Source organism: Myotis yumanensis, unplaced genomic scaffold (assembly GCF_028538775.1).
Source record: "Myotis yumanensis isolate MYYU_CA2020_CCGP unplaced genomic scaffold, mMyoYum1.0.hap1 SCAF_24, whole genome shotgun sequence".
In the NCBI taxonomy this organism is placed as follows: domain Eukaryota; kingdom Metazoa; phylum Chordata; class Mammalia; order Chiroptera; family Vespertilionidae; genus Myotis; species Myotis yumanensis.
Window position 1 is genome coordinate 10,216,618 of NW_027223775.1, and position 27,006 is coordinate 10,243,623.

Sequence of the window (27,006 nt, forward strand, 5' to 3'; positions counted from 1 at the left end):
TGCTTCCCCCTGTCACCTGCAGGAGAAAGGACATGACCATGATCCACAGGAGTACATGTACAAGGAATGTGTCCAGAAAAAACAAGGTTCCCCAGACTCACACCCCAGACACCAGTCCCATGAGACAGGTCGTGGTGAGGAAGGAAAGTGGTTTATTCAGGTGCTGGCAACCTGAGAAGATGGAGGAAGCTTGTCCCAAATCCATCTGCACATCTCAGTGCAAGCAGAGTCTTTTATAAGGAGGGAGATGGCAAACCGAGCAAGGAGTTCAGGGGTCGTGGATTGAGAAGTTCTCTACGTGACGAACGGCACATTCCAATCTGATAAGGATCTTGCAAGTGGTCAGGTGTCGGTCCAGTGTGCATCATCACAGACTTTGTCCTCCTCGTTCTAAGGATAACGGTCATCAAATCTCCAAGAACTGGGAAGGTCAGAGTTCATAATTGTAAAATTAGTTCCTAGGATTTTTATACAAACATGCTGTTTATCTACAAGATTCAATATTAGTCAGAGTCTGCATTAACAGGAACAATGTTGAAAGAATGGTGAGGTGAGTTGTAATTACCATGAATTACATGAATTCATGTAATTATTGTGACATGAATGCTGAGATGCTTCGTTCTTTTTCACGGCGTTTCCACCATTTTAATAAGTCAAATAGGCCCTAGCCAGTGTGGCTCAGTGGATACAGTGTCGGCCTGGGAACGCAAGGGTCCCGGGTTTGAATCCTGGTCATGGGCCCATGCCCAGGTTGAGGACTTGATCCCCAGTGAGGGACTTGCAGGAGGTGGCCAATCCAGGATTGTCTCATCATGGATGATTCTAACTCTCTCCCTGTCCCTTCCTCTCTGAAATCAATAAAAATATATTTGAATAAAAAAGGCCAATGCTCTATCCACTGAGCCAAACCAGCTCAGGAGCTAGGTCCACTTTAAATGACTACCCACCTGGTATGTTAAACCAAAAAAATAATAAACTATTTTAAAACAATGTCATTTAATCTGAATGTAACATTTGCTTGATTTTTTTTAATGTTTTTATTCACTCAGAGAGGAAGGGAAATCGACACGGAGAGAAACATACATGAAGAGAGAGACTCACGGATCGGTCACCTCCCACACGCCCGCTACTGGGGATGGAGCCCGCAACCCGGGCACGTGCCCTTGACTGGGAACCAAACCATGGCTTCATGGTTGATAGGTTGCCGCTCAACCTCTGAGCCACGCCCGCGGGGCCGGAAGTGCAATATTTTGAATATGAGAAAAGTAACTTGGAAACACCACTGTCACACTCCCGAGACCTCAGCCTTAAAGGTCTCAATTTGCATTTGCAAACACTTTCTTGTAATAGGAGAATTTTATCAGCAGTCAGTGATCTCATTAATGCAACCATGGATGCCCTGAAATTAATTTTTGGGAATCCTCCCGCCTCCCTTTCCAGCCGCCTCTCTCTGGTGCGATGCTAGATGAATTTCATGATTGCTGGGCTTTGTTTGGGGCTGTTAAGTGCTAAACACAATTAAAAACCCAAATGCATCCAGAGCTGGACACTAAAGCCACACACAGAGCCGGTTCAAGCTTTCAGGAGACGAGCCCTGGCATTCCTCGTAAATCCTCAAAGGAAAGAGATGATCAGCATAAAACACCCGTAATCCCCCAAACATTCATTCTTTTTTTGGAGAGGGGAGTATTGGATGACGAACCTCAGGAGATCAAACAATGAGAATGCTGGTCATTGAAATGAAAACTATTTCCAGTGATGTCTTCGAGCCTTGTCTACTGGGGCTGGGCTAATATTTTTAGGCTTAAGTTCTTTTTCATTGTCTTTCTCTGTTTAATATATTTTTACTAGAGGCCTGGTGCACAAATTCGTGCACTAGTGTGGTGCCTCAGCCTAGCCTGCGGGGATTGGCTGAAACTGGCTCTCTGACATTATAGTTGTTCTATAATACGAGAGGGTGCAGGCCAGGCTGAGGGACCCCACTGGTGCACGATCGGGGCTGGGGTGGGATGTGGGAGGTTGGCCAGCTGGGGAGGGACCATAGGAGGGCTCCAAGATGTGTCCAGAATGTTTCACTCAGTCGCAATCATCCAGACCCCAGCAGCAAGCTGACCTACCAGTCTGAATGTCATATCCCTGGTCGTCAATGCATGTCATAGTGAGCAGTTGAGGAACCTTAGTATATCATTTTCATATTATCCTTTGATTGGTTGTACAAATGACAGGTCGACTAGACACTTAGCATATTAAGCTTTTATTATATAGGATTGATTTCATACAGGAAGGGAGCAAGAAACATCCATCATGAGAGAGAATCATACATCGGTTGCCTCCTGCACGCCCCCTACTAGGGATCGAGCCCACAACCAGAGCATGTGCCCTTGACCAGAATCCAACCTGGGACCTTCCAGAGTCCACAGTCCAACCCTCTATCCACTGAGCCAAACACGCCAGGGCTCATTGGTTAATTCTTGTCTGTGCCCTGACCAGGAATCGAATTGTGACCTCCAGGTTCATCGGTTGTCCCTCAACCACTGAGAAAAACCAGCTGGGCTCAAAATGCTTTTGTTGGTTTGAGAGAGAAGGAGAGAGACAGAGAGAGACAGTAAGACATAGATTCAGAGTGAGAAAGAGAAAGGAGGAGGATGAGGAGAAGAAGAAGAAGAAGAAGAAGAAGAAGAAGAAGAAGAAGAAGAAGAAGAAGATCGAGAACAACAAGAAGAACGAGAGAGAGAGAGAGAGAGAGAGAGAGAGAGAGAGAGAAACATCAATGTGCCCTGGAACCCAGGGGGTGGTAGATAGAACAACAGAGCTTACTAAAAAGGTGAACAGAACTATACACACCCCACTGGCAGAAGCAGGACTGGGGCTCAGGTTTACAAGAGCCAGGGACACCAGCACGTGTCCTACGAGTGGTCCATCAGCTCAAGGATCATTTCCTCCACACCATTCTCCTGGATGTGGTGCACGATGCGCCAGAACCGGCCCATGGGGTCCACGTACCGGCTGCCCAAAAGGAGCGTCCACATCCAAGGCATGGGGCTCAAGGTCAGCGGGCTGGTAGTGAGTGCAATATGCCCACTGGGTATGTCTTCCTGGAGCAAGCGTGCATGCATGACACCTGAGTCCATGACGAGATGCAGCCATGTGCGATGATTCTCGTCCTCATATACCAAGTGCCCACGGATCCTCAGGCACTTGGGGTGCGATGTGAGGTGTACCTTCGACGGGAACTCGGCCATGACCCCTCCGTGGTCCAAGGTGCAACAGTCACAGTTCTCAGAGCCTCTCCCTACATCGAACCTGGTATCAAAAGACAGGGGATGGGGTCCCCAAACACATTTTACCTCGGCTTTTATCTTTATGTTTTTACGGTTTTGTTTGTGGTTGCCTTTGGTTTATTTTGCAAATTTATAAATCTCAACTTTTCTTTCTTTTTAGCTTTAGATCTCTCTCCTAGAACAAACTGTACAAAACGTACTTAATGTAAAATATGATTCTATGAAAGTAACATGGTCCTGTAGAATTTTTAATACATGTTTTTAATGACAGTTGACATAGAATGTTAGGTTCATTTCAGGGGTACACCTCAATGATTAGACATTATATAGTTGACTAAGAAATCATGCAATTAATCCCATACCCATCTGACACCATACTCAGTTATAATATTACTAGAGGCTCAGTGCTCAAAATTTATGCACTCAGGGCGGTCCCTCAGCCAATCCTGCAGCCTCTCTCAGTCCAGGACCACTTGAGGGATGTCCTTTTCTTTTCTTTCCTTTTCTTTTCTTTTCTTTTCTTTTCTTTTCTTTTCTTTTCTTTTCTTTCCTTTCCTTTCCTTTCCTTTCCTTTCCTTTCCTTTCCTTTCCTTTTCTTTTCTCTTTTCTTTTCTTTTCTTTTCTTTTCTTTTCTTTTCTTTTCTTTCCTTTCCTTTCCTTTCCTTTTCTTTTCTCTTTTCTTTTCTTTTCTTTTCTTTTCTTTTCTTTTCTTCTAATTAAAACTTTGTAGTTGGTTCAACATTTCTTTTTGTCCCGACAACACCACTTCCTTTCTGATCATCTCAGAGGGAACTCAAACCATAGAAAAAGCCACCACATGCAAATCGTATGCAAATAATATGCTTTACCTTTGACAGCTGGCAGAGGAACTAAGCTAATGTCAGCTTTCAGGTGGTCTTCTTAACAGCGGTCTTCCTTCTCAAGTGCTGGTGAGAGAGGCAAGACCAAAATATTCAGGGACAGACAGATATCAGGGATAGCTGATCAGGCAAACAGGAAGCAAAGGTACAGGTGAAACAGCAAATAGGATTCCTGAGGTCTCATAACATCATTTATAGAATGATCTCTCCCTTACCCAAGCCTCAGCCATGCTCTTGGCAAGAGCTGTATGGTTTTGCTGCTAAACTCACTTCAGTCCACAAAGTCCAACTTCCTCCCTCAGATCAGACTCTATCCCCAATACTTCCTCCTCCTCCTCCCATCCACCTTTTTCTTACCTGTGCTTCTTGCTCTGAAGGCAAAGCACCGTTCGTAGCTCATTTCATCTGTGACTGGTCTCTGCTTCTCCCTCTCACCTGCAGAATAAATAAAATGGCTATGATACACATATTCCCAGGAGTCCATGTACCAGGAATGTTTTCAGAAAAAACAAGGTTCCCCTGACTCACACCCCAGAAACCAGTCCCATGAGACAGGTGGTGGTGAGGAAGGAAAGAGGTTTATTCAAGTGCCGGCTACTTTTGTAGATGGAGGATGCTCGTCCCAAAACACATCTGCACACCTCAGTGCAAGCAGGAGCTTTTATAAGGAGGAAGAGGCCAAGCAGGAAAAAGAGGTCAGGGGGCTGTGCTTTAGAAGTTCTCTAATTGCCCACAGGCACAGTCCAATCTGATAAGGTTCTTGCAAGTGGTCAGGTGACAGTCCAGTGTGCGTCATCCTAGCCTTTGTCCTCCTGGTTCTAAGGCTGAAGGTCAGCAAATCTCCCAGAACTTGGAAGGTCAGAGTTCATATCTTGTGTAATTAGTTCCTAGGATTCTTACACAAACATGCTGTTTATCTAACAAGCTTTGTTATTAGTCAGAGTCAGCATTTACAGGAACAATGTGGAAAGAATGGTGAGGTGAGTTGTAATTCCCATGAATTACATGAATTCATGAAATTACTGTGACATGAATGCTTAGTTACTATGTTCTTCTTCAAGGCATTTCCACCCTTTGAAAAAGTCAAATAGGCCCTAGCCGGTTTGGCTCAGTGGATAGTGTCGGCCTTCAAACTGAAGGGTCCCGGGTGTGATTCCCGGTCAAGGGCTCCTGTCCAGTTTGTGGGCTTGATCCCAAGTGAGGGACTTGCAGGAGGCAGCCGATCCATCATTCTCCCATCATGGATGTTTCTAACACTCTCCCTCTCCATTCCTCTCTGAAATCAATAAAAATATATTTGGAAAAAAAGGCTGATGCTCTATCCACTGTGCCACACCAGCTAGGGTGCTATGTCATCTTTAAATGACTACCCACCTGGTATGCTAACCAAAAAAATAATAATTAACTATTTTAAAACAATATGCATTTAATCTGAATGCAACACTTGCTTAATATTTTTTAAATGATTTTATTGACTCCGAAAGGAAGAGAATGAGAGGGAGAGAAACATTGATGATGAGAGAGAAACATGAATCGGCTGCCTTCTGCACTCCCCCTACTGGGGATGGAGCCCGCAACCCAGGCAAGTGCCCTTGACCGGGAATCGAACCGTGACCTCCTGGTCCATAGGTCGATTTTCAGCCACTGAGCCACGCTAGCGGGAAAAGACTCATCATATTTATAAACATTTGTGACATCTATTTTGCCCTTCATCCTCCAATGACAAAAGGAATTCTCACCTTAATTTCCAATAGAATTCTTTCTGTTTGTACTACCCCATTCAAACTTCCATTTTCATTCTACTCATCATAAAGCTTGAGGTTTACTGAGGAATATATTCCTAGATTGTGGATCATCTGATTTCATAAATCACTGAGCCACTCAGCATGGCCAGTGTGGCTCAGTGGTTGAGCATCGACCTACAAACCAGGAGTCACAGTTCGATTGTGGTCAAGGGCACATGCCTGGGTTGTGGGCTCGATCCCCAGCAGGGGGCATGCAGGAGGCAGCTGGTCCATGATTCTCTCTCATCTTAGATGTTTCTCTCTCTCTCACTCTCTCTCTCTCTTTCTCTCTCCCTCTATCTCTCCTCCTCTCTGAAATCAATAGAAATATATTTTTAAAAATAAACTGAAATAAAGTCACCAGAGCTCAGTATCTAAATAACAAACTCTCATGCCCACCTCAGATTTCCAGCCATCGTCTGCAAATTTACTCTGAAACAGGGGAAGCATATGACTCATTCCCCTCAGGGAATTGTCTGCTGATTTACAGGCCCTTTTGCAAGAAAGCACTTATCTTATTGACACAGGCCAGACCGTGTCAGTAAATGAACAGAAGGACATGGGGAGGGAGCTTCGAGGCACATCCCTTCTCACAGCAACTCAAGCCCTATCCGTGGCAAAATCCCTCAGAGAATTATAAAATGACTAGAGGCCCAGTGCATGAAATTTGTGCACGGGGGTGGGGGAGAGTGTCCCTCAGCCAGGCCTGCACCCTCTCCAATCTGGGACTCCTCGGACATCCCTCTCATAATCCAGGTACTGAGATTAATCCAGGATTAATGTCATAATCCTGGCTCCTAACGACTCACCTGTCTGCTGGCCTGATTGCCTCCAACTGCCCTCCCCTGCTGGCCTGATAGCCCCTAACTGCCTGCCCCTGCAGGCCTGATTGCCCCTAACTGCCCTCCCCTGCTTGCCTGATCCCCCTAACTTCCCTCACCTGCCAGCCTGATCGCCCCCAACTGTCCTCCCCTGCAGGCCTGATCGCCCCCAACTGCCCTCCCCTGCAGGCCTGATTGCCCCCAGTTGCCCTCCCCTGCCAGCCTGATAGCCCCTAACCACCTCTACCTCAGTCCCGGCCACTGTGGCTTTGTCCAGAAGGGAGCCGGACATCAGGAAGGTGTCCGGTCAACCTGGTCTAATTAGCATATTACACTTTTATTAGTATAGATATGCACCCTTAGCTGGTTAGGCTCACTGGATAGAGCTTCGGCTTGATCGGTTCTGGGTTTGACTCCAGTCAAGGGCACATGCCCGGGCTGCGGGCTCCATGCCCAGGTGGAGGCCTGCAGGAGGCAGCCGATCCATGATTCTCTCTCATCAGGGATGTTTCTCTCTCTCCCTTCCACTCTGAAATAAAAAACAAACAAAAAAAACTCCCAACTCAATGACCAGGTCTGAGGCAAGCTCTTCCCCAATTAGGAAGGAAAGATGAATGGGGGTATAAGGCCATGTCAGGCATCTGACAGTTGGCATTTAGGAGAAGAAAATGAAAAAATAAAAAAGGGTAGAAAAACACAAAACATAATTAAAATGTCACCCTCATACTGCCCTCGAAGGAATCGAGCCCAAAGGGGTCAGGAGACAGAGTGTCTGCAGGGGGACACATGACGGATCTCTAGGTGTGGGCTCTTTTTTAAAAAATATATATATTTTTTTTTATTGATTTTGGAAAGGAACAAGAGAGAGATAGAAACATCATTGATGATGAGAGAGAATCATGGGTCGGCTGCCTACTGGACACCCCCCACTGCAGATAGAGCCTGCAACCCAGGGATGTGCCCTTGACTGGAATTGAACCCAGGACCCTTCCATCCGCAGGCTGACGCTCTATCCACTGAGCCACACCAGCAAGGGAGCTATGTCGTCTTTAAATGACTACCCACCTGGTATGTTAAACCCCAAAAATAAACTATTTTAAAACAATGTGCATTTAATCTGAATGAAACACTTGCTTAATATTTTTTTTTAAATGTTTTTATTGACTCAGACAGGAAGGGAAATAGAGAGGGGAAGAAACATCCATGAGGAGAGAGACTCACGGATGGGCCGCCTCCCGCATGCTCCCTACTGGCGATGGACCCCGAAACCTGGGCATGTGCAAAATCAAACCGTGACCTCCTGGTTGATAGGTCGACGCTCAGCAACTGAATTTAATCAGCAGTCAGTGTTCTCATTAATGCAGGCATAAATGTCCTGAAATATATTTCTGGGGCTCCCTCGGGCTCCCCCTCCAGCCACCTCTCCAGGGTGCGATGCTAGATGAATTTTATGAGCACTGGGATTTGTTGGGGGCTGTTTAGTGCTAAACACAATTAAAAACACAAATGCTCACAGACATAGACGATAAAGCCACACACAGCCAGTTTGAGCCTTGAGGAGATGTTACCTGACATCCCTTGTAATTCCTCAAAGGAAAGGGATGATCAGCATAAAACACCTGTAATCCCCCAAACATTCGTTCTCTTTTTGGAGAGGGTAGTATCGGTTGATGAACCTCAGGAGATCAAACAATGAGAACGCTGGTCATTGAAATGAAAACTATTTCCAGTGATGTCTTCGAGCCTTGTCTACCGGGGGTGGGCTAATATTTTCAGGCTTAAGGTCTTTTTCTTTGTCTTTCTCTGTTTAATATATTTTTATTAGAGACCTGGTGCACGAATTCGTGCACCAGTGTGGTGCCTCGGCCTGGCCTGCTGGGATCAGCCGAAACTGGCTCTCTAAACATCCTCCGGGGGGTCCCAGATTACGAGAGGGCACAGGCCAGGCCAAGGCACACAACCGGTGACCGATTAGGTCTGGAGAGGGACACAGGAGGTTGGCCAGCTGGGGTGGGACCGTGGGAGGGCTCCAGGGTGTTTCCAGCCTGTCTCACTCAGTCCTGATCAGCCAGACTCCAGCAGCAAGCTGACCTACCAGTCTGAATGTCTTGTCCCTGGTGGTCAAAGCTTGTCATAGTGAGCAGTTAAGCAACCTTAGTATATCATTTGCATATTACGCTTTGATTGGTTGAACAGATGACCTGTCAAGTGGACACTTAGCATATTAGGCTTTTATTTTGTAGGATTGATTTCATACAGGAAGGAAGTGAGAAACATCAATGATGAGAGAGAATCATACATCAGGTGCCTCCTGCACGGCCCCTACTGGGGATCGAGCCCACAGCCAGAGCATGTGCCCTTGACCAGTATCCAACCTGGGACCTTGCAGAGTCCACAGTGCAACCCTCTATCCACTGAGCCAAACAAGCTAGGGCTCATTGGTTAATTCTTGTCTGTGCCCTGACCAGGAATCGAACCGTGACCTCCAGGTTCATAGGTTGTCCCTCAACCACTGAGAAACATCAGCTTGGCTCAAAATGCTTTTATTGAATTGAGAGAGAGGGAGAGAGACAGAGAGATACAGGGAGACAAAGACACAGAGAGATAGAGAGAGAAAGGAGTAGGAGGAAGAGAAGAAGGAGAAGAAGAAGAAGAAGAAGAAGAAGAAGAAGAAGAAGAAGAAGAAGAAGAAGAAGAAGAAGAAGAAGAAGAAGGAGAAAGAGAGGGGGGGAGATCGAGAGAGAGACAGAGAGAAAGATACATCAATGTGCCCTCGCACCCAAGGGGTGGCCGATAGAACAACGGAGCTTAGTAAAATGGTGAACAGAACTATACATGTCCCACCAGTGGGCCAGCAGGACTCGGGATCAGGTTGACAAGAGCCAGGGACACTATCATGTGTCCAACGAGTTGTCCACCAGCTCAAGGATCATTTCCTCCACTCCATTCACTTTGACGTGGTGTACAATGCGCCAGAACCGGTACATGTGGTCCAGGTAGTGGCTTCCAAGGTGGAGCGTCCACATCAAAGGCATGATGCTTGGGATGAGCAGGCTTTGGGTGATTGCGATATGCCCAATGGGGATGTCTACCTGGCGCAACAGTGCTTGCAGGACACCTCCTGTCTCCATGAAATGATGTAGCCACGTGCGATTATTCTCGTCCTCATACAACGAGGGCCCACGCCTTAGGCAGATGGGGTGCGAGGTGAGGTACACCTTCCATGGGAGCTCGGCCATGACCTCTCCTTGGTCCAAGGAGAATCAGCCACAACTTCTCAGAGCCTCTCGCTACTTCGGTCCTGGAATCGAAAGAGAGGGGATCGGGTCTCCAACCGCATTTTACCTAGGCTTTTATCTTTATGGTTTTTATGGTTGTTTTTGTGGTTGCCTTTGGTTTATTTTGCAAATTTATAAATCTCAACTTTTCTTTCTTTTTTAGCTTGAGATCTCTCTTCTTGACAAACTGTACTAAATGTACTTAATGTAAAATATGACTCTTTGAAGGTAATATGGTCCTATGGAATTTTAAAAACATTTTTTAAATGACAGTTGACATAGAACAATAGGTTCATTTCAGGGCTACGCCCCAATGATTAGACATTACATAATGGACTAAGGAATCATGCAATTAATCTCATACTCATCTGACACCACACACAGTTACATTATAACTAGAGGCTCAGTACACAAAATTTATGCACTTGGGGGGTCCCTCAGCCTATCCTGCAGCCTCTCCCAGCCTGGGACCCTTTGAGGGATGTCCAACTGATGGCTTAGGCCCGCTTTAGTACTGCGGTGGTGGCTCCCACCATCCCCCTGTGCTCTACAGCTGTGAGCCTGGCTTTAGGATGAGGGGAACTCCCCCTGTGGGAGTGCACTCACCACTGGTGAACAGCTCCTGCCATGAGCATCTGCCTATGTTGGTCATTGTGTGTCGTAGCGACCAGTTGTTCTGCCATTTGGTCGATTTGCATATTAGCCTTTTATTATATAGGATTGCATTGACTCAATGCTCTACTTTACTGTGCCATGAATATTCTTTCTTTTTTTTTCACATAATTTTACTGATTTCAGAGAGGAAAGGAGAGGGAGAGAAAGAAAGATCAATGATGACAGAGAATCATGGCTTGCTTGACTTCTGCATGACCCCAACTGGGGACCAAGACTGTAACCCGGGCATGTGCCATGACTGGGAATCGAATCCACATCTCCTGGTTCCTAGGTTTAAGCTAAACAACTGAGCCACGCTGGCTGGGCTCATTTATCTTCTTTCCTTTTCTTTTTTTCTTTCCTTTTCTTTTTTTCTTAATTAAAACTTTGTAGTTGGTTCAACTTTTCATTTTGTCCTGACACCACCATCTTCTTTCTGATCATCTCAGAGGGAACTCACAAACCATAGAACAACCCACCCCATGCAAATAATATGCTTTAGTTTTAACAGCTGGCAGAGGAACAAAGCTAAGGTCTGCGTCCAGGTGGGCTTCTTAACAGAGGTCTTGTTTCTCAGGTGCTGGTGAGAGAGGAAAGACCAAAATATTCAGGGACAGACAGACACCTGGGATTGCTGATCGGGCAAACAGGAAGCAAAGAGACAGGTGAAACAGCAAATAGGATTCCTGAGGTCTCATAACATCACTTATAGAATGAACTCTCCCTTCCCCAAACCTCAGCCATGCTCTTGGCAAGAGCTGTATGGTTTTGATGCTAAACTCACTTTAGTTCACAAAGTCCAAATTCCTCCCTCAGGTCAGACTCCATCCCCAATCCTTCCTCCTCCTCCTCCCATCCTTCTGTTTCTTACCTGTTCTTCTTGCTCTAAAGGCAAAGCACCGTTCTTCGCTCCTTTCCTCTGTGGCCGGTCTCTGCTTCCATCTGTCCAATGCAGAAGAAAGAAAATGGCCATGATACACATGATCCCGGGAGTCCATGTACCAGGAATGTGTCCAGAAAAAAGAAGGGTCCCCTGACTCACACTCCAGAAACCAATCCCTTGAGACAGGTGGTGGTGAGGAAGGAAAGAGATGTATTCAGGTAACGGCAACCTGAGAAGATGGGGGAACTCGTCTCAAATCCCATCTGCACATCTCAGTGCAGGCAGAGGCTTTTATAAGGAGGGAGAGGCCAAACAGAGCAAAGAGGTCAGGGGGCGGGGCTTGAGAAGTTCTCCACCTGCCCACAGGCACAATCCAATTAAATAAGGATCTTGCAAGTGGTCAGGTGTAGGTCCAGTGTGTGTCATCCTAGCCTTTGTTCTCCTGGTTCTAAGGTTGAAGGTCAGCAAATCTCCCAGAACTGGGAAGGTCAGAGTTCACATCTTGTAAAATTAGTTCCTAGGATTCTTAAACAAACATGCTGTTTATCAACAAGCTTCATTATTAGTCAGAGTCTGCATTTAGAGGAACAATGTGGAAAGAATGGGGAAGGGAGTTGTAATTCCCACTGGGACTTGAATGCTGAGATGCTTTGTACTTCTTCAAAGCATTTGCACCCTTTGAAATCGTCAAAGTGGCCCTGGCCAGTTTGGCTCAGTGGATAGATTGTCGGCCTGGGAACTGAAGTGTCCCAAGTTGGATTCCCAGTCAAGGGCACATGCCCAGGTTGTGGGCTTGATCCCCAGTGAGGGACTTGCAGGAGGCAGCCGATCCATAATTCTCTCATCATGGATGGTTCTAACTCTCTCCCTCTCCATTCCTCTCTGAAAAAAAAAATTAAGTGCAACTCGCAGTGCAATGTCCTGGACTGAGGCAAACTCTTCCTGTTAGGAAGGAAAGATTAATGGGGCCGTAAGGGAATGTCAGACATCTGCCTGTTTGCATGTAGGGGAAGCAAAATAAAAAGAAAAAAGATAAAAGGGGAGAAAAAAAACATAATTCAAATGTAACCCTCAGACTGCCCTCGAAGGAATCGAGCCCAAAAGGGTCACGAATAGAGTATCTTCATTGGGACACATGACAAATCTTGAGGTGTGGGCTCCTTTATTAAAAAAATATATATATTGTTTTTATTGATTTTAAAGAAGAAGGGAGAGAGAGATAGAAACATCAGTGATGATGAGAGAGAATCATTGACCGGCTGCTTCCTGCAAGCCTCCACTGTGGATCGAACCCGCAACCCAGGCATGTGCTCTTGACTGGAATCAAAACCAGGAACCTTCAGTCCACAGAACGATGCTCTATCCACTGAGCCAAACCTGTACGGGTGCTAGGTCGTCTTTAAATGACTACCCAACTGGTATGTTAAACCAAAGAAATAATATAATATTTTAAAACAATGTGCATGCCATCTGAATGCAACAATTGCTAATATTTTTTAAATGATTTTATTGACTCAGAGAGGAAGGGAAATCGCGAGGGAGAGAAACATCCATGATGAGAGAAAATCACAGCTTTTGCTTCTACCTCTGGATGCATTTGGATTTTTAATTGTGTTTAGCACTAAACAGCCCCAAACAACGCCCAGCGATCATAAAATTCATGTAACATCATACCAGAGAGAGGAAGCTGCAGGGGGAGCCAGAGGGAGCCCCAGAAATCAATTTCAGGACATCAATGGTTGCATTAAAAAGATTCATGGATCGGCCACCTCCAACACGCCCCCTACTGGCGATCAAACCTGAAACCTGGGAGTCTAGTAAACATATATTAAACAGAGAAAGAAAAAGAAAAAGTCCTTAAGCCTGAAAATATTATCCCAGCCCCTGTACAAGGCTCTAAAACATCACTGGAAATAGATTTCAATTCACTGACCAGCGTTCTCATTGTTTGATCTCCTGAGGTTCCTCAACCGCTACTACTCTCTCCAAGCAAAGAATGATTGTTTGGGGGAATTTGTGCACCAGTGTCGTGCCTTGGCCTGGCCAGTGGGGATAGGCCGAAACTGGCTCTCTGACATCCCCCGAGGGGTCCCAGATTACGAGAGGGCACTGTCTAGGCCAAGGCACCCCATCAGTGCCCCAATTGTTCTGGGGAGGGAACGGGAAGTTGGACAGCTGGGGAGGGATCATGGGACAAATCCATGGTGTTTCCAGCCCCTCTCCCTCAGTCCTGATCAGCCAGACCCCAGCAGCAATCTGACCTACCAGTCTGAATGTCTTCTCCCTGGTAGTCAATGCATGTGATAGTGAGCAGTTGAGCAACCTTAGTATATCATTTGCATATTATGCTTTGATTGGTTGAACAGATGACCGGTCGACTGGACAGTTAGCATATTAGGCTTTTATTATATAGGATTGATTTCATATTGGAAGATAGCGAGAAACATCAATGATGAGAGAGAATCATACATCGGGTGCCTCCTGCACGCCCCCTACTGGGGATCGAGCCCAAAACCAGAGCATGTGTCCTTGACCAGTATCGAACCTGGGACCTTCCAGAGTCCAGAGTGCAACCCTCTCTCCACTGAGCCAAACAAGCTAGGGCTCATTGGTTAATTCTTGTCTGTGCCCTGACCAGGAATTGAACTGTGACCTCCGGGTTCCTAGGTCATCCCTCAACCACTGAGAAACACCAGCTTGGCTCAAAATGCTTTTATTGATTAGAGAGTGAGGGAGAGAGACAGAGAAAGTCAGAGAGAAAAAGAGACAGAGAGAGAGAAAGAAATGAGAAGAAGGAGAAGAAGAAGAAGAAGAAGAAGAAGAAGAAGAAGAAGAAGAAGAAGAAGAAGGAGAAGGAGAAGGAGAAGGAGAAGGAGAAGGAGAAGGAGAAGGAGAAGGAGAAGGAGAAGGAGAAGGAGAAGGAGAAGGAGAAGGAGAAGGAGAAGGAGAAGGAGAAGGAGAAGGAGGAAGAGAGAGCGAGATAGAGAGAGAGAGAGGCACAGAGAGAGACATCAATGTGCCCTCGCACCCAGGGAGTGGCAGATAGAACAACAGAGCTTAGTAAAAAGGTGAACATAACTATACACTTCCCACCAGGGGGCCAGCAGGACTGGGGCTCAGGTTGACAAGATCCAGGGACCCCATCACATGTCCTATGAGTCGTCCATCAGCTCAAGGATCATTTCCTCCATGTCATCCTCCTTGACGTGCTGCACGATACTCCAGAACCAGCCCAAGGAGTCCAGGTACTGGCTGCCAAGGTGGAGCATCCACCATGAAGGCATGGGCCTCGAGGTCATCGGGCTGGTGGTGAGTGCAATATACCCACTGGGGATGTCTTTCTGGCACAACCGTACTTGAAGGTCACCTCCTGTGTCCATGACGAGATGGAGCCAAGTGCGCTGGTTCTCGTCCTCGTACACCGAAGGCCCACGGATACTCAGGCAGATGGGGTGGGAGGCGAGGTGCACCTTCGAGGGGAGCTCGGCCATGACCCCTCCGTGGTCCAAGGAGCAACAGCCACAGCTTCTCAGAGCCTCTCGCTACTTCGGTCCTGGCATCGATAGACAGGGGATGGGGTCTCCAAACGCATTTCACTGGGCTTTTATCTTTATGGATTTTAACGTTGTGTTTGTGATTGCTTTTGGTTTATTTTTCAAATTTATGAATCTCAACTTTTCTTTCTTTTTAGCTTAAGATCTCTCTCCTTGAACAAACTGTACAAAACGTACTTAATGTAAAATATGACTTTATGAAGGTAACATGGTCGTATAGAATTTTAAAACCATTTTTTAAATGAAAGTTAACATAGAACCTTAGGTTCATTTCAGGGGTACACCCCAATGATTAGACATTATATAATGGACTAATAAATCATGCAATTAATCTCATCCCCATCTGAAACCATACACAGTTATTATAATATAACAAGAGGATCAGTGCACAAATTTATGCAATCAGGGGGGTACCTCAGCCAACCCTGCAGCCTCTCCCAGTCCGGGTCCCCTTGAGGGATTTACAACTGCCAACTTAGGTCAGCTAGAGTGCTTCAATGGAGGCTCCCACCACACCCCTGTGCTCGGCAGCTGTGAGCCTGGCTTTTGGCTGAGCCGTGCTCTCCCTGTGGGAGTGCACTGACCACCGGTGGACAGCTCCTGCCATGAGCATTCTCCCCAGGTAGTAAGTGGGTGTCATAGAGACCAGTCTTTCTGCAGTTTGGTCGATTTGCATATTAGCCATTTATAATATTGATTGACTCAGTGCTCTACGTTACTGTGCCAGATTATTCTTTTGTTTCTTTCATACAGTTTTACTGATTTCAGAGAGGAAGAGAGAGGGAGAGAAAGAGAAAGATCAATGATGACAGAGAATCATTGATTGGTAGCCTCCTGCATGCCCCCTACTGGGGATAAAGTTTGTAACCCGGGCATGTGCCATGACTGGGAATCCAATAGACATCTCCTGGTTCCTAGGTTTAAGCTAAACATCTGAGCCATGCCAGCCAGGCTCTTTTCATTTCTCTTTTCTCTTTCTTTTCTTTTCTTGTCTTTCCTTTTCTTTTTTTCTTAATTAAAACTTTGTAGTTGGTTCAACTTTTCTTTTTGTCTTGACAACACCACCTTCCTTCTGATCATCTCAGAGGGAACTCACAAACCATAGAACAACCCACCCCATGCAAATAATATGCTTTACCTTTAACAGCTGGCAGAGGAACAAAGTTAAAGTCTCCGTCCAGGTGGGCTTCTTAACAGCGGTCTTACTTCTGAGGTGCTGGTGAGAGAGGCAAGACCAAAATGTTCAGGGACAGAGAGATACCTGGGATAGCTGATCGGGCACACAGGAAGCAAAGTGACAGGTGAAACAGCAAGTAGGATTCCTGAGGTCTCATTACATCACTTATAGAATAATCTCTCCCTTACCTAAACCTCAGCCATGCCCTTGGCAAGAGCTGTATAGTTTTGCTGCTAAACTCACTTCAGTCCACAATGTCCAAATTACTCTCTCAAGTCAGACTCTATTCCCAAACCTTCCTCCTCCTCCTTCCATCCTTCTTTTTCTTACCTGTTCTTCTTGCAGTGATGGCAAAGCACTGTTCCTCATTCCTTTCCTCTGTATCTGGTCTCCTCTTCCCCCTGTCACCTGCAGAAGAAAGAACATGACCATGATACACATATTCCCAGAGTCCATGTACCAGGAATATGTCTAGAAAAGACAAGGTTCACCTGACTCACACCCCAGAAACCAGTCCTGTGAGAAAGGTGGTGGTGAGGAAGGAAAGAGGTTTATTCAGGTGCCGGAAACCTGAGAACATGGGGGAAGCTAGTTCCAAAACCCATCTAACATCTCAGTGCAGGCTGAGGCTTTTATAAGGAGGGAGACGCCAAACAGAGCAAAGAGGTTAGGGGGCAGTGCTTGTGAAGTTCTCTACGTGACGACAGGCACAGTCCAATCTGATAAGGATCTTGCAAGTGGTCAGGTGTCGGTCCAGTGTGCGTCATCCAATAGTTTGTCCTCCTGGTTCTAAGGTTGAAGATCATCACATCTCCCAGAACTGGAAAGGTCAGAGTTCATATCCTCTAAAATTAGTTCCTTGGATTTTTATACAAACAAGCTGTTTATCTACAAGCTTCATTATTAGTCAGAGTCTGCATTTACAGGAACAATGTTGAAAGAATGGTGAGGTGAGTTGTAATTCCCATGAATTACATGAATTCATGTAATTACTGTGACATGAATGCTGAGATGCTTTGTTCTTCTTTAAGGCGTTTCCATCCTTTGAAAAAGTCAAATAGGCCCTAGCCAGTTTGGCTCAGTGGATAGAGTGTCGGCCTGCGAACTGAAGGGACCCGGACTTGATTCCCAGTCAAGGGCACATGCCCAGGTTGTGGGCTTGATCCCCAGTGAGGGACTTGCAGCAGGCAGCCTGTCCATGATTTTCTCATCATGGATGTTTCTAACTCTCTCCCTCTCCCTTCCTCTCTGAAATCAATGAAAATATATGTGAAAAAAAAGGCCTTCGCTCTATCCACAGAGCGAAACCAGCTCAGGCACTCAGTCGTCTTTAAATAACTACCCACCTGGTATGTTAAACCAAAAGAAATAATAAACTAGTTTAAAACAATGTGCATTTAATCTGAATGCAACACTTGCTTAATATTTTTTAAATGATTTTACTGACTTAGAGAGGAAGGGAAAGAGAGAGGGAGAGAAACATCCATGATGATTGAGAATCACGGATCGGCCGCTTCCCGCACGCCCCCTACCGGCGATTAAGTCCACAACCTGGACATGTGCCCTTGACCAGGAATCGAACAGGACCTTCTGGTTGATAGGTTGATGCTCAACCACTGAGCCACGCCGGCCGGGCCTGAAGTGCAAAATTTTAAATATTTGAAACACAACTTGTAAACACGTCCCTCAGGATCCCCAGTCCTCAGCCTTAAAGGTGACAATTGGCATTTGCAAACACATTCCTGCAAGAGGAGAATTTAATCAGCAGTCAGGGATATCTTTGATGCAACCGTGGATTCCCTGAAATTGATTTCTGGGGCTCCCCTTGGGCCCCCCTCCAGCCGCCTCTGTCTGGTGTGATGGGAGATGAATTTTATGATAGCTCAGCTTTGTTTGGGGCTGTTTAGTGCTAAACGCAATAAAAAACCCAAATGCATCCAGATCTAGAAACTATAGCCACACACAGAGCCGTCTCGAGCCCTCAGGAGACGTGCCCTGGCATCCCTGGTAATTCCTCAAAGGAAAGAGATGATCAACATAAAACACCCCTACCCCCCAAACATTTGTTCTTTTTTTGGAGAGGGTAGTATTGGTTGACGAACCTCAGGAGATCAAACAATGAGAACACTGGTCATTGAAATGAAAATTATTTCCAGTGATGTCTCAGAGCCTTGTCTACCATGGCTGGGCTAATATTTTCATTCTTAAGGTCTTTTTCTTTCTGTTTCTGTGTTTAATAGATTTTTACTAGAGGCCCAGTGCTCAAATTCATGCACTAGTGTGGTGCGTGGGCCTGGCCTGTGGGTATCTGCCAAAAATTGCTCTCTGACATCCCCCGAGGCGTCCCAGGTCACGAGAGGGCACAGGCCAGGCAAAGGCACCCCACCGGCATAGGATCTGGGCTGGAGTGGGATGTGTGAAGTTGGCCAGCTGGGGAGGGACCATGGGAGGGCTCCAGGGCGAGTGCAGCACTTCTCACTCAGTCCCAATCAGCCCGACGCGAGCAGTAAGCTGACCTACCAGTCTGAATGTCTAGTCCCTGGTCGTCAATGCATGGCATAGTGAGCAGTTGAGCAACCTTAGTATATCATTTGCATATTATGCTTTGATTGGTTGAACAGATGACCGGTCGACTGGACACTTAGCATATTAGGCTTTTATTATGCAGGATTGATTTCATAAAGGAAGGGAGCGAGAAACATCAATGATGAGAGAGAATCGTACATCTGGTGCCTCCTGCACGCCCCCTACTGGGGATCGACCCCACAACCAGAGCACGTGCCCTTGACCAAAATTGAACCTAGGACTTTCCAGAGTCCACAGTCCAATCCTCTATCCACTGAGCCAAACAAGCGAGGGCTCATTGGTTAATTCTTGTCTGTGCCCTGACTAGGAATCCAACCGTGACCTCAGGGTTCACAGGTCATCCCTCAACCACTGAGAAACACCAGCGTGGCTCAAAATGCTTTTATTGAATTGAGAGAGCGGGAGAGAGACATAGAGAAATAGAGAGACAGAGAGACAGAGAGAAAGGGGGAGAAGACGAACAAGAACAAGAAGAAGAAGGAAGAGAGAGAGAGACATCAATGTGCCCTCGCACCAGAGGGTGGCAGATAGAATAACAGAGCTTAGTAAAATGTGAACAGAACTATACAAGTCCCACCGGCAGGCCGCAGGACTGGGGCTCAGGTTGACAAGAGCCAGGGACCCCATCACTTGTCCTAGGAGTCGTCCATCAGCTCAAGGATCATTTCCTCCACTCCTTCGTCCTTGATGTGGTGCACGATGCGCCAGAACCGGCCCATGGAGTCCTCGTACAGCCTGCCATGCAGGAGCGTCCACCTCGAAGGCATGGTGCTCGAGGTCGGCCGGCTTGTGGTGAGTTCGATATCCCCAATTGGGATGTCGTCCTGCAACAACCGTACTTGCAGGTCACCTCCTATGTCGAGGACGACATGCACCCACATGCGCTGTTTCTCGTCCTCATACACCGAGTGCCCACGGATCATCAGGCAGATGGGGTGCGAGGTGAGATTCACCTTCGAAGGGAGCTTGGCCATGACCGCTCTGAGGTACAAGGAGGAACAGCCACAGCTTCTCAGAGCCTCTCGCTACTTTGGTCCTGGTATCGAAAGACAGGGGATAGGGTCTCAAATCGCATTTTACCTCGGCTTTTATCTTTATGGTTTTTAAGGTTGTGTTTGTGGATGCCTTTGGTTTATTTTGAAAATTTATAAATCTCAACGTTTTATTCTTTTTTAGCTTTAGATCTTTCATCTAGAACAAAGTGTACAAAACATAATTGAAGTAAAATGTGACTCGGTGAAGGTAACATGGTCCTATAGAATTTTTAAAACATTTTTTAAATGACAGTTGACATACAGACTTAGGTTCATTTCAGGGGTACACCTCAATGATTAGACTTTATATAATGGACCAAGAAATCATGCAATTAATCTCATAGCCATCTGACACCATACACCGTTATTATAATATTACTTGAGGCTCAGTGAACCAAATTCATGCACTTGGGGTGGATCCCTCAGTCTGCACCGTGGCCTCTCCCATTCCAGGACCCCTTGAGGCATGTCCAACTAAAAGTTTGGCCCACTTAAGCACTGCCGTGGAGGCTCCCACCACCCCCCTGTGCTTGGCAGCTGTTAGCCTGGCTTTTAGCTGAGCGGCCCTCCCCCTGTGCTATCGCACTGACCACCGGTGGACAGCTCCTGCCATGAGCATCTGCCCCTGGCGGTCACTGTGTGTCATAGCGACCAGTCGTTCTTCCGTTTGGTCGATTGGCATATTAGCCTTTTATTATGTAGGATTGACTCAATGCTCTACTTTACTGTTCCATGATTATTCTTTCGTTTTTTTCATATACTTTTACTAATTTCAGAGAGGAAGGGAGAGGGTGAGAGATAGTTAAAGATCGATGATAACAGAGATTCAGGGATTGGTTGCCTCCTGCATACCCCCTACTGGGGATCAAGACTGTAACCCAGGCATGTGCCATGACTGGGAATCGAATGGAAATCTCCTGGTTCCTAGGTTTAAGCTAAACAACTGAGCCATGCTGGCTAGGCTCTTTGTTCTTCTTTTCTTTCCTTCTTTTCTTTTATTTTCCTTTGTTTTGTTTTCTTTTTTTCTTAATTCAAACTTTGTAGTTGGTTCAATTTTCCTTTTGTCCTGACAACACCAACTTTTTTGTGATCATCGTAGAAGGAACTCAGAAACCATAGAACAAGCCACCTCATTCAAATAATATGCAAGTAATATGCTTTACCTATAAGAGCTGGCAGAGGAACAAAGCTAATGTCAGCTTTCAGGTGGGCTTCTTAACAGCGGTCTTCCTCCTCAAATGCTGGTGAGAGAGGCAAGACCAAAATATTCAGGGACAGACAGGCACCTGGGATAGCTGATCAGGCAAACAGGAAGCAAAGAGACAGGTGAAACAGCAAGTAGGATTCCTGAGGTCTCATGACATCACTTATAGAATGATCTCGCCCTTCCCCAAACCTCAGCCATGCTCTTGGCAAGAGGTGTATGGTTTTGCTGCTAAGCTAACTTCAGTCCAAAAAGTCCAAATTCCTCCCTCAGGTCAGACTTCATCCCCAATGCTTCCTCTTCCTCCTCCCATTCATCTGTTTCTTACCTGTTTTTCTTGCTCTGAAAGCAAAGCACCGTTCTTCGCTCCTTTCCTCTGTGACCAGTCTCTGACTCACACTGTCACCTGCAGAAGAAAGAAAATGGCCATGATACACCTGTTCCCGGGAGTCCATGTACCAGGAATGTGTCCAGAAAAACAAGGTTTCCCTGACTTACACCCCAGAAACCAGTCCCGTGAGACAGGTGGTAGTGAGGAATGAGAGAGGTTTATTCAGGTGCCGGCAACCTGAGATGATGGGGTAAGCTCGGTCCAAACCTATCTGCACATCTCAGTGGAGGCAGAGGTTTTAATAAGGAGGGAGACACCAAACAGAGGAAAGAGGTCAGAGGGCGTGGCTTGAGAAGTTCTCTACTTGCGGACAGGCACAGTCCAATCTGATAAGGATCTTGCAAGTGGTCAGGTGACAATCCAGTGTGTGTCATCCTAGTCTTTGTCCTCCTGGTTCTAAGGTTGAAGGTCATCAAATCTCCCAGAACTGGGAAGGTCAGAGTTCATATCTTGTAAAATTAGCTCCCAGGATTTTTATACAAACATGCTGTTTACCTACAAGCTTCATTATTAGTCAGAGTCTGCATTTACAGAAACAATGTGGAAAGAATGGTGAGGAGAGTTGTAATTCCCATGAATTACATGAATTCATGTAATTACTGTGACATGAATGCTGAGATGCTTCATTCTTCTTCAAGGCGTTTTCACCCTTTGAAAAAGTCAAATAGGCGCCAAAACCGGTTTGGCTCAGTGGATAGAGCGTCGGCCTGCGGACTGAAGGGTCCCGGGTTCGATTCTGGTCAAGGGCATGTACCTTGGTTGCGGGCAGGCCCCCTTGGGAGATGTGCAGGAGGCAGCTGATCGATGTTTCTCTCTCATCGATGTTTCTGACTCTCTGTCTCTATCCCTTCCTCTCTGTAAAAAATCAATAAAATATATTTAAAAAAAAAAAAGAAAGAAAAAGTCAAATAGGCCCTAGCCAGTTAGGCTCAGTGGATAGAGTGTCGGCCTTAGAACTGAAGGATACAGGTTTTGATTCCCGGTCAAGGGCACATGCCCAACCTGTGGGCTTGATCCCCAGTGAGGGACATACAGGAGGTGGCCATCCATGATTCTCTCATCATGGATGTTTCTAACTCTCTCCCTCTCCCTTCCTCTCTGAAATCAATAAAAATATATTTGAAAAAAATGGCCGAGTCTCTATCCACTGAGCCAAACCAGCTCGGGCGTTATGTCATCTTTAAATGACTAGCCACCTGGTATGTTAAACCAAAAAAAATAATAAACTATTTTAAAACAATGTGCATTTAATCCTAAAGCAACACTTGCTTAATATTTTTTTAAATGTTTTTATTGACTCAGAGAGGAAGGACAAGTGAGAAGGAGAGAAACATCCATGATGAGAGAGAATCATGGATAGGACGCCTCCCACACGTCCTCTACTGTGGATCGAGCCCACAACCCGGGCATGGGCCCTTGACTGGGAATCGAACCGTGACCTCCTGGTTAATAGGTCGTCACTCAGCCACTGAACCACTCTGGCTGGGCCCGACGTGCATTAATTTGAATATGGGAAACACACCTTAGAAACACATCCCTCACGCTCTCCTGTCCTCAGCCTTAAAGGTCTCAATTGGCATTTGCAAACACTTTCTTGCAAGAGGAGAATTTATTTTTTTTTAATTACATTTTATTAATTTTTTACAGAGAGGAAGGGAGAAGGAGAGAGAGTTCGAAACATCGATGAGACAGAAACATCGATCAGCTTTCTCCTGCACACTCCCTACTGGGGATGCGCCCACAGCCAAGGTGCATGCCCTTTACTGGAATCGAACCTGGGACCATTCAGTCTGCAGGCCGGATCTCTATCCAGTGAGCTAAACCAGTTAGGGCCTGTAAGAGAAAAAATTTATTCAGCACTCAGTGATCTCTTTAATGCAACCATGGATGCCTTGAAATTGATTTCTGGGGCTCCCTCTGGCTCCCCCTCCAGCCACCTCTCTATGGTGCGATGCAAGATGAATTTTATGATCACTGGGGTTTTGGGGGGGATGTTTAGTGCTAAACACAACTAAAAACCCAAATGCATCCAGAGCTAGATGCTAAAGCCATACACAGAGCCAGCTCGAGCATTCAGGTAACGAGCCCTGGCATCCCTCGTAATTCCTCAAACGAAAAAGATGATCAGTTTAAAACACCCGTAATCCACCCAACATTCGTTCTTTTTTTGTAGAGGATAGTATTGGTTGACGAACCTCAGGAGATCAAACAATGAGAACGCTGGTCATTGAAATGAAAACTATTTCCAGTGATGTCTCTGACCCTTGTCTACCTGGGCTGGATTAATATTTTCAGGCTTAAGGTTTTTTTCTTTGTCTTTCTCTGTTTAATATATTTTTACTAGAGGCCTGGTGCACGAATTCATGCACCCGTGTGGTGCCTTGGCCTGGTCTGCAGGGATAGGCCAAAACTGGCTCTCTGACATCCCCCGAGGGGTCCCAGATTATAAGAGGCCACAGGCAAGGCCAAGGGAACACACCGGTGCACCATTAGATCTGGGAGGGACACGGGAGGTTGGGCAGCTGGGGAGGGACCATGGCAGGGCTCCAGGGTGTGTCCAGCATGTCTCACTCACTCCCGATCATCAAGACTACAGCAGCAAGCTGACCTATAAGTCTGAATGTCTTCTCCCTGATGGTCAATGCATGTCATAGTGAGCAGTTGAGGAACCTTAGTATATCATTTGCATATTATGCATTGATTGGTTGAACAGATGACGCGTTGAATTGACACTTAGCATATTAGGCTTTTATTATATAAGATTGATTTCATACAAGAAGGGAGCGAGAAACATCAATGATGAGAGAGAATCATACATCCGGTGCCTCCTACATGCCCTCTACTGGGGATCAAGCCCACAACCAGAGCATGTGCCCTTGACCAGAATCAAACCTGTGACCTTCCAAAGTCCACAGTCCAATGCTCTATCCACTAAGCCAAACAAGCTAAGGATCATTGGTTAAAGCTTTTCTATGCCCTGACCAGGAGTTGAACCATGATCTCCAGGTTCATAGGTCGTCTCTCAACCACTGAGAAACACCAGCTTGGCTCAAAATGCTTTTATTGATATGAGAGATGGAGAAAGACAGAGAGAGACAGAGAAAGAAGAGGAAGAAGAAGAAGAAGAAGAAGAAGAAGAAGAAGAAGAAGAAGAAGAAAGAGAGAGAGAGAGAGAGAGAGAGAGAGAGATCAATGTGACCTCGAACCCAGAGGGTGGCAGATAGAATAACAGAGCTTAGTAAAAAGGTGAACAGAACTATATAAGTCCCACAGGCTGGCCGCAGAATTGGGGGTCAGTTGACAAGAGCCAGGGACCCCATCACGTGTCCTTTGAGTCTTCCATCAGCTCAAGGATCATTTCCTCCACGCCATTCTCCTTGATGTGGTGCACGATGCGCCAGAACCGGCACAAGGAGTCAAGGTACTGGTCGCCAGGGTGGAGCGTCCACATAAAAGGCATGGTACTCGAGGGCTCCAGGCTGGAGGTGAGTGCGATATGCCCACTGGGGTTTTTTTCCTGGCGCAACCGTACTTGGAGGACACCTCCTGTTTCCATGACGAGATGCATCCACGTGCGCTTCTTATCGTCCTCATACACCGAGTTCCCATGGATCCTCAGGCAAATGGGGTGTGAGGTGAGGTGCAACTTTGACAGGAACTCGGCCATGACCCCTCCGTGGTCCAAAGAGCAACAGCCACAGCTTCTCAGAGCCTCTTGCTACTTCGGTCCTGGTAGCAAAAGAGAGGGGATAGGGTCTCCAAATGCATTTTACCTCGGCTTTTTTCTTTATGGATTTTACGGTTGTATTTGTGGTTGCCTTTGGTTTATTTTGCAAATTTATAAATCTCAACTTTTTATTCTTTTTTAGCTTTATGTCTCTCTTCTAGAACAAACTGTACAAAACATACTTGAAGTAAAATGTGACTCTGTTAGGTAACATGGTCCTATTGAATTTTTAAAATATTTTTAAAATGACATTTGACATACAACCTTAGGTTCATTTCAGGGGTACACCTCAATGATTAGACTTTATATAATGGACTAATAAATCATGCAATTAATATAAGAGCCATCTGACACCATACACAGTTATTATAATATTACTAGAGGCTCAGTGCACAAAATTCATGCACTTAGGGGTTCATCAGTCAGCCCTGCTGCCTCTCCCAGTCCGGGACCCCTTGAGGGATGTTCAACTGACAGCTTAGGCTCACTTTAGTGCTGCCGTGGAGACTCCCACCACCCCCCTGTGCTCAGCAGCTGTGCGCCTGGCATTTGGCTCAGCGGAACTCCCCCTGTGGGAGTGCACCGACCACCAGTGAACAGCTCCTGCCCTGACTATCTCCCCCCGGTGGTCAGTGCCTGTCATTGTGACCAGTCGTTTTGCCGTTTGGTCGATTTTCATATTAGCCTTTTATTATATAGGATTGACTCAATGCTCTACTTCACTGTGCCATGACTGTTCTTTCATTTTTTTCATATAGTTTTACTGATTTCAAAGAGGAAGGGAGAGGGAGAGAAAGAGAAAGATCACTGATGACAGAGTATCATGGAAAGGTTGCCTCCTGCACTCACCCTACTGGGGATCAAGACTGTAACCTGGGCATGTGCCATGACTGGGAATCGAATTGCCATCTCCTGGTTCCTAGGTTTAAGCTGAACAACTGAGCCATGCCAGACGGGCTCTTTTCTTTTCTTTTCTTTTCTTTTCTTTTCTTTTCTTTTCATTCCTTTTCTTTACTTTCCTTTTCCTTTTTTCTTAATTAAAACTTTGCAGTTGGTTCAAATTTTCTTTTTGTCCTGACAACACCACCTTCTTTCTAATCAACTCAGAGGGAACTCACAAACCATAGAACAAGGCACCCCATGCAAATAATATGCAAATAATATGCTTTACCTTTAAGAGGTGGCAGAGGAACAAAGCTAACATCAGCGACCAGGTGGTCTTCTTAACAGCGGTCTTGCTTCTCAGGTGCTGGCGAGAGAGGCAAGACCAAAATATTCAGGAACAGGCAGATACTGGGTTAGGTGATCAAGCAAACAGGAAGAAAAGAGACAGGTGAAACAGAAAGTAGGATTCCTGAGGTCTCATAACATCACTTATAGAATGATCGCTCATTCTTCAAACCTCAGCCATGCTCTTGGCAAGAGCTGTAGAGTTTTGCTGCTAAACTCACTTCAGTCCACAAAGTCCAAATTCCTCCCTCAGATCAGACTCCATCGCCAATCCTTCCTCTTCCTCCTCCCATCCATCATTTTCTAACCTGTTTTTCCTGCTCTGAATGCAAAGCACCATTCTTTGCTCCTTTCCTCTGTGACCAGTCTCTGCTTCCCGCTGTCACCTGCAGAAGAAAGTACATGACCATGATACACATATTCCCAGAAGTCCATGTACCAGGAATGTGTCCAGAAAAAACAAGGTACCACTGACTCACACCCCAGAAACCAGTTCTGTGATACAGGTGGTGGTGAAGTAGGAAAGAGGTTTATTCAGGTGC

At 46.0% G+C, this 27,006-nt stretch overlaps 3 protein-coding genes and 1 pseudogene across 3 annotated transcripts; all 4 read right to left on the reverse strand.

Moving 5' to 3' along the window:
* Window positions 1-2,906: 2,906 nt before the first annotated feature.
* LOC139000500 (protein p13 MTCP-1-like) lies at window positions 2,907-3,242 on the reverse strand. Its single transcript, XM_070402659.1, has one exon. It carries the CDS (start codon window positions 3,240-3,242, stop codon window positions 2,907-2,909), a length of 336 nt encoding a protein of 111 aa, XP_070258760.1.
* An 11,471-nt stretch (window positions 3,243-14,713) lies between these two features.
* LOC139000501 (T-cell leukemia/lymphoma protein 1A-like) lies at window positions 14,714-15,052 on the reverse strand. Its single transcript, XM_070402660.1, has one exon. The coding sequence runs from the start codon at window positions 15,050-15,052 to the stop codon at window positions 14,714-14,716; it is 339 nt and encodes a 112-aa protein (XP_070258761.1).
* A 4,461-nt stretch (window positions 15,053-19,513) lies between these two features.
* Window positions 19,514-19,852, reverse strand: LOC139000502 (T-cell leukemia/lymphoma protein 1A-like). The gene has a single exon (XM_070402661.1). The coding sequence runs from the start codon at window positions 19,850-19,852 to the stop codon at window positions 19,514-19,516; it is 339 nt and encodes a 112-aa protein (XP_070258762.1).
* A 4,974-nt stretch (window positions 19,853-24,826) lies between these two features.
* Window positions 24,827-25,174, reverse strand: LOC139000504 (protein p13 MTCP-1 pseudogene; annotated as a pseudogene).
* Between the last annotated feature and the right edge of the window lie 1,832 nt (window positions 25,175-27,006).

Excerpts from the sequence above, each read along its gene's own strand:
- LOC139000500 (XM_070402659.1), bottom strand. The coding sequence starts at position 3,242 with ATGGCCGAGTTCCCGTCGAAGGTACACCTCACATCGCACCCCAAGTGC.
- LOC139000501 (XM_070402660.1), bottom strand. The coding sequence starts at position 15,052 with ATGGCCGAGCTCCCCTCGAAGGTGCACCTCGCCTCCCACCCCATCTGC.
- LOC139000502 (XM_070402661.1), bottom strand. The coding sequence starts at position 19,852 with ATGGCCAAGCTCCCTTCGAAGGTGAATCTCACCTCGCACCCCATCTGC.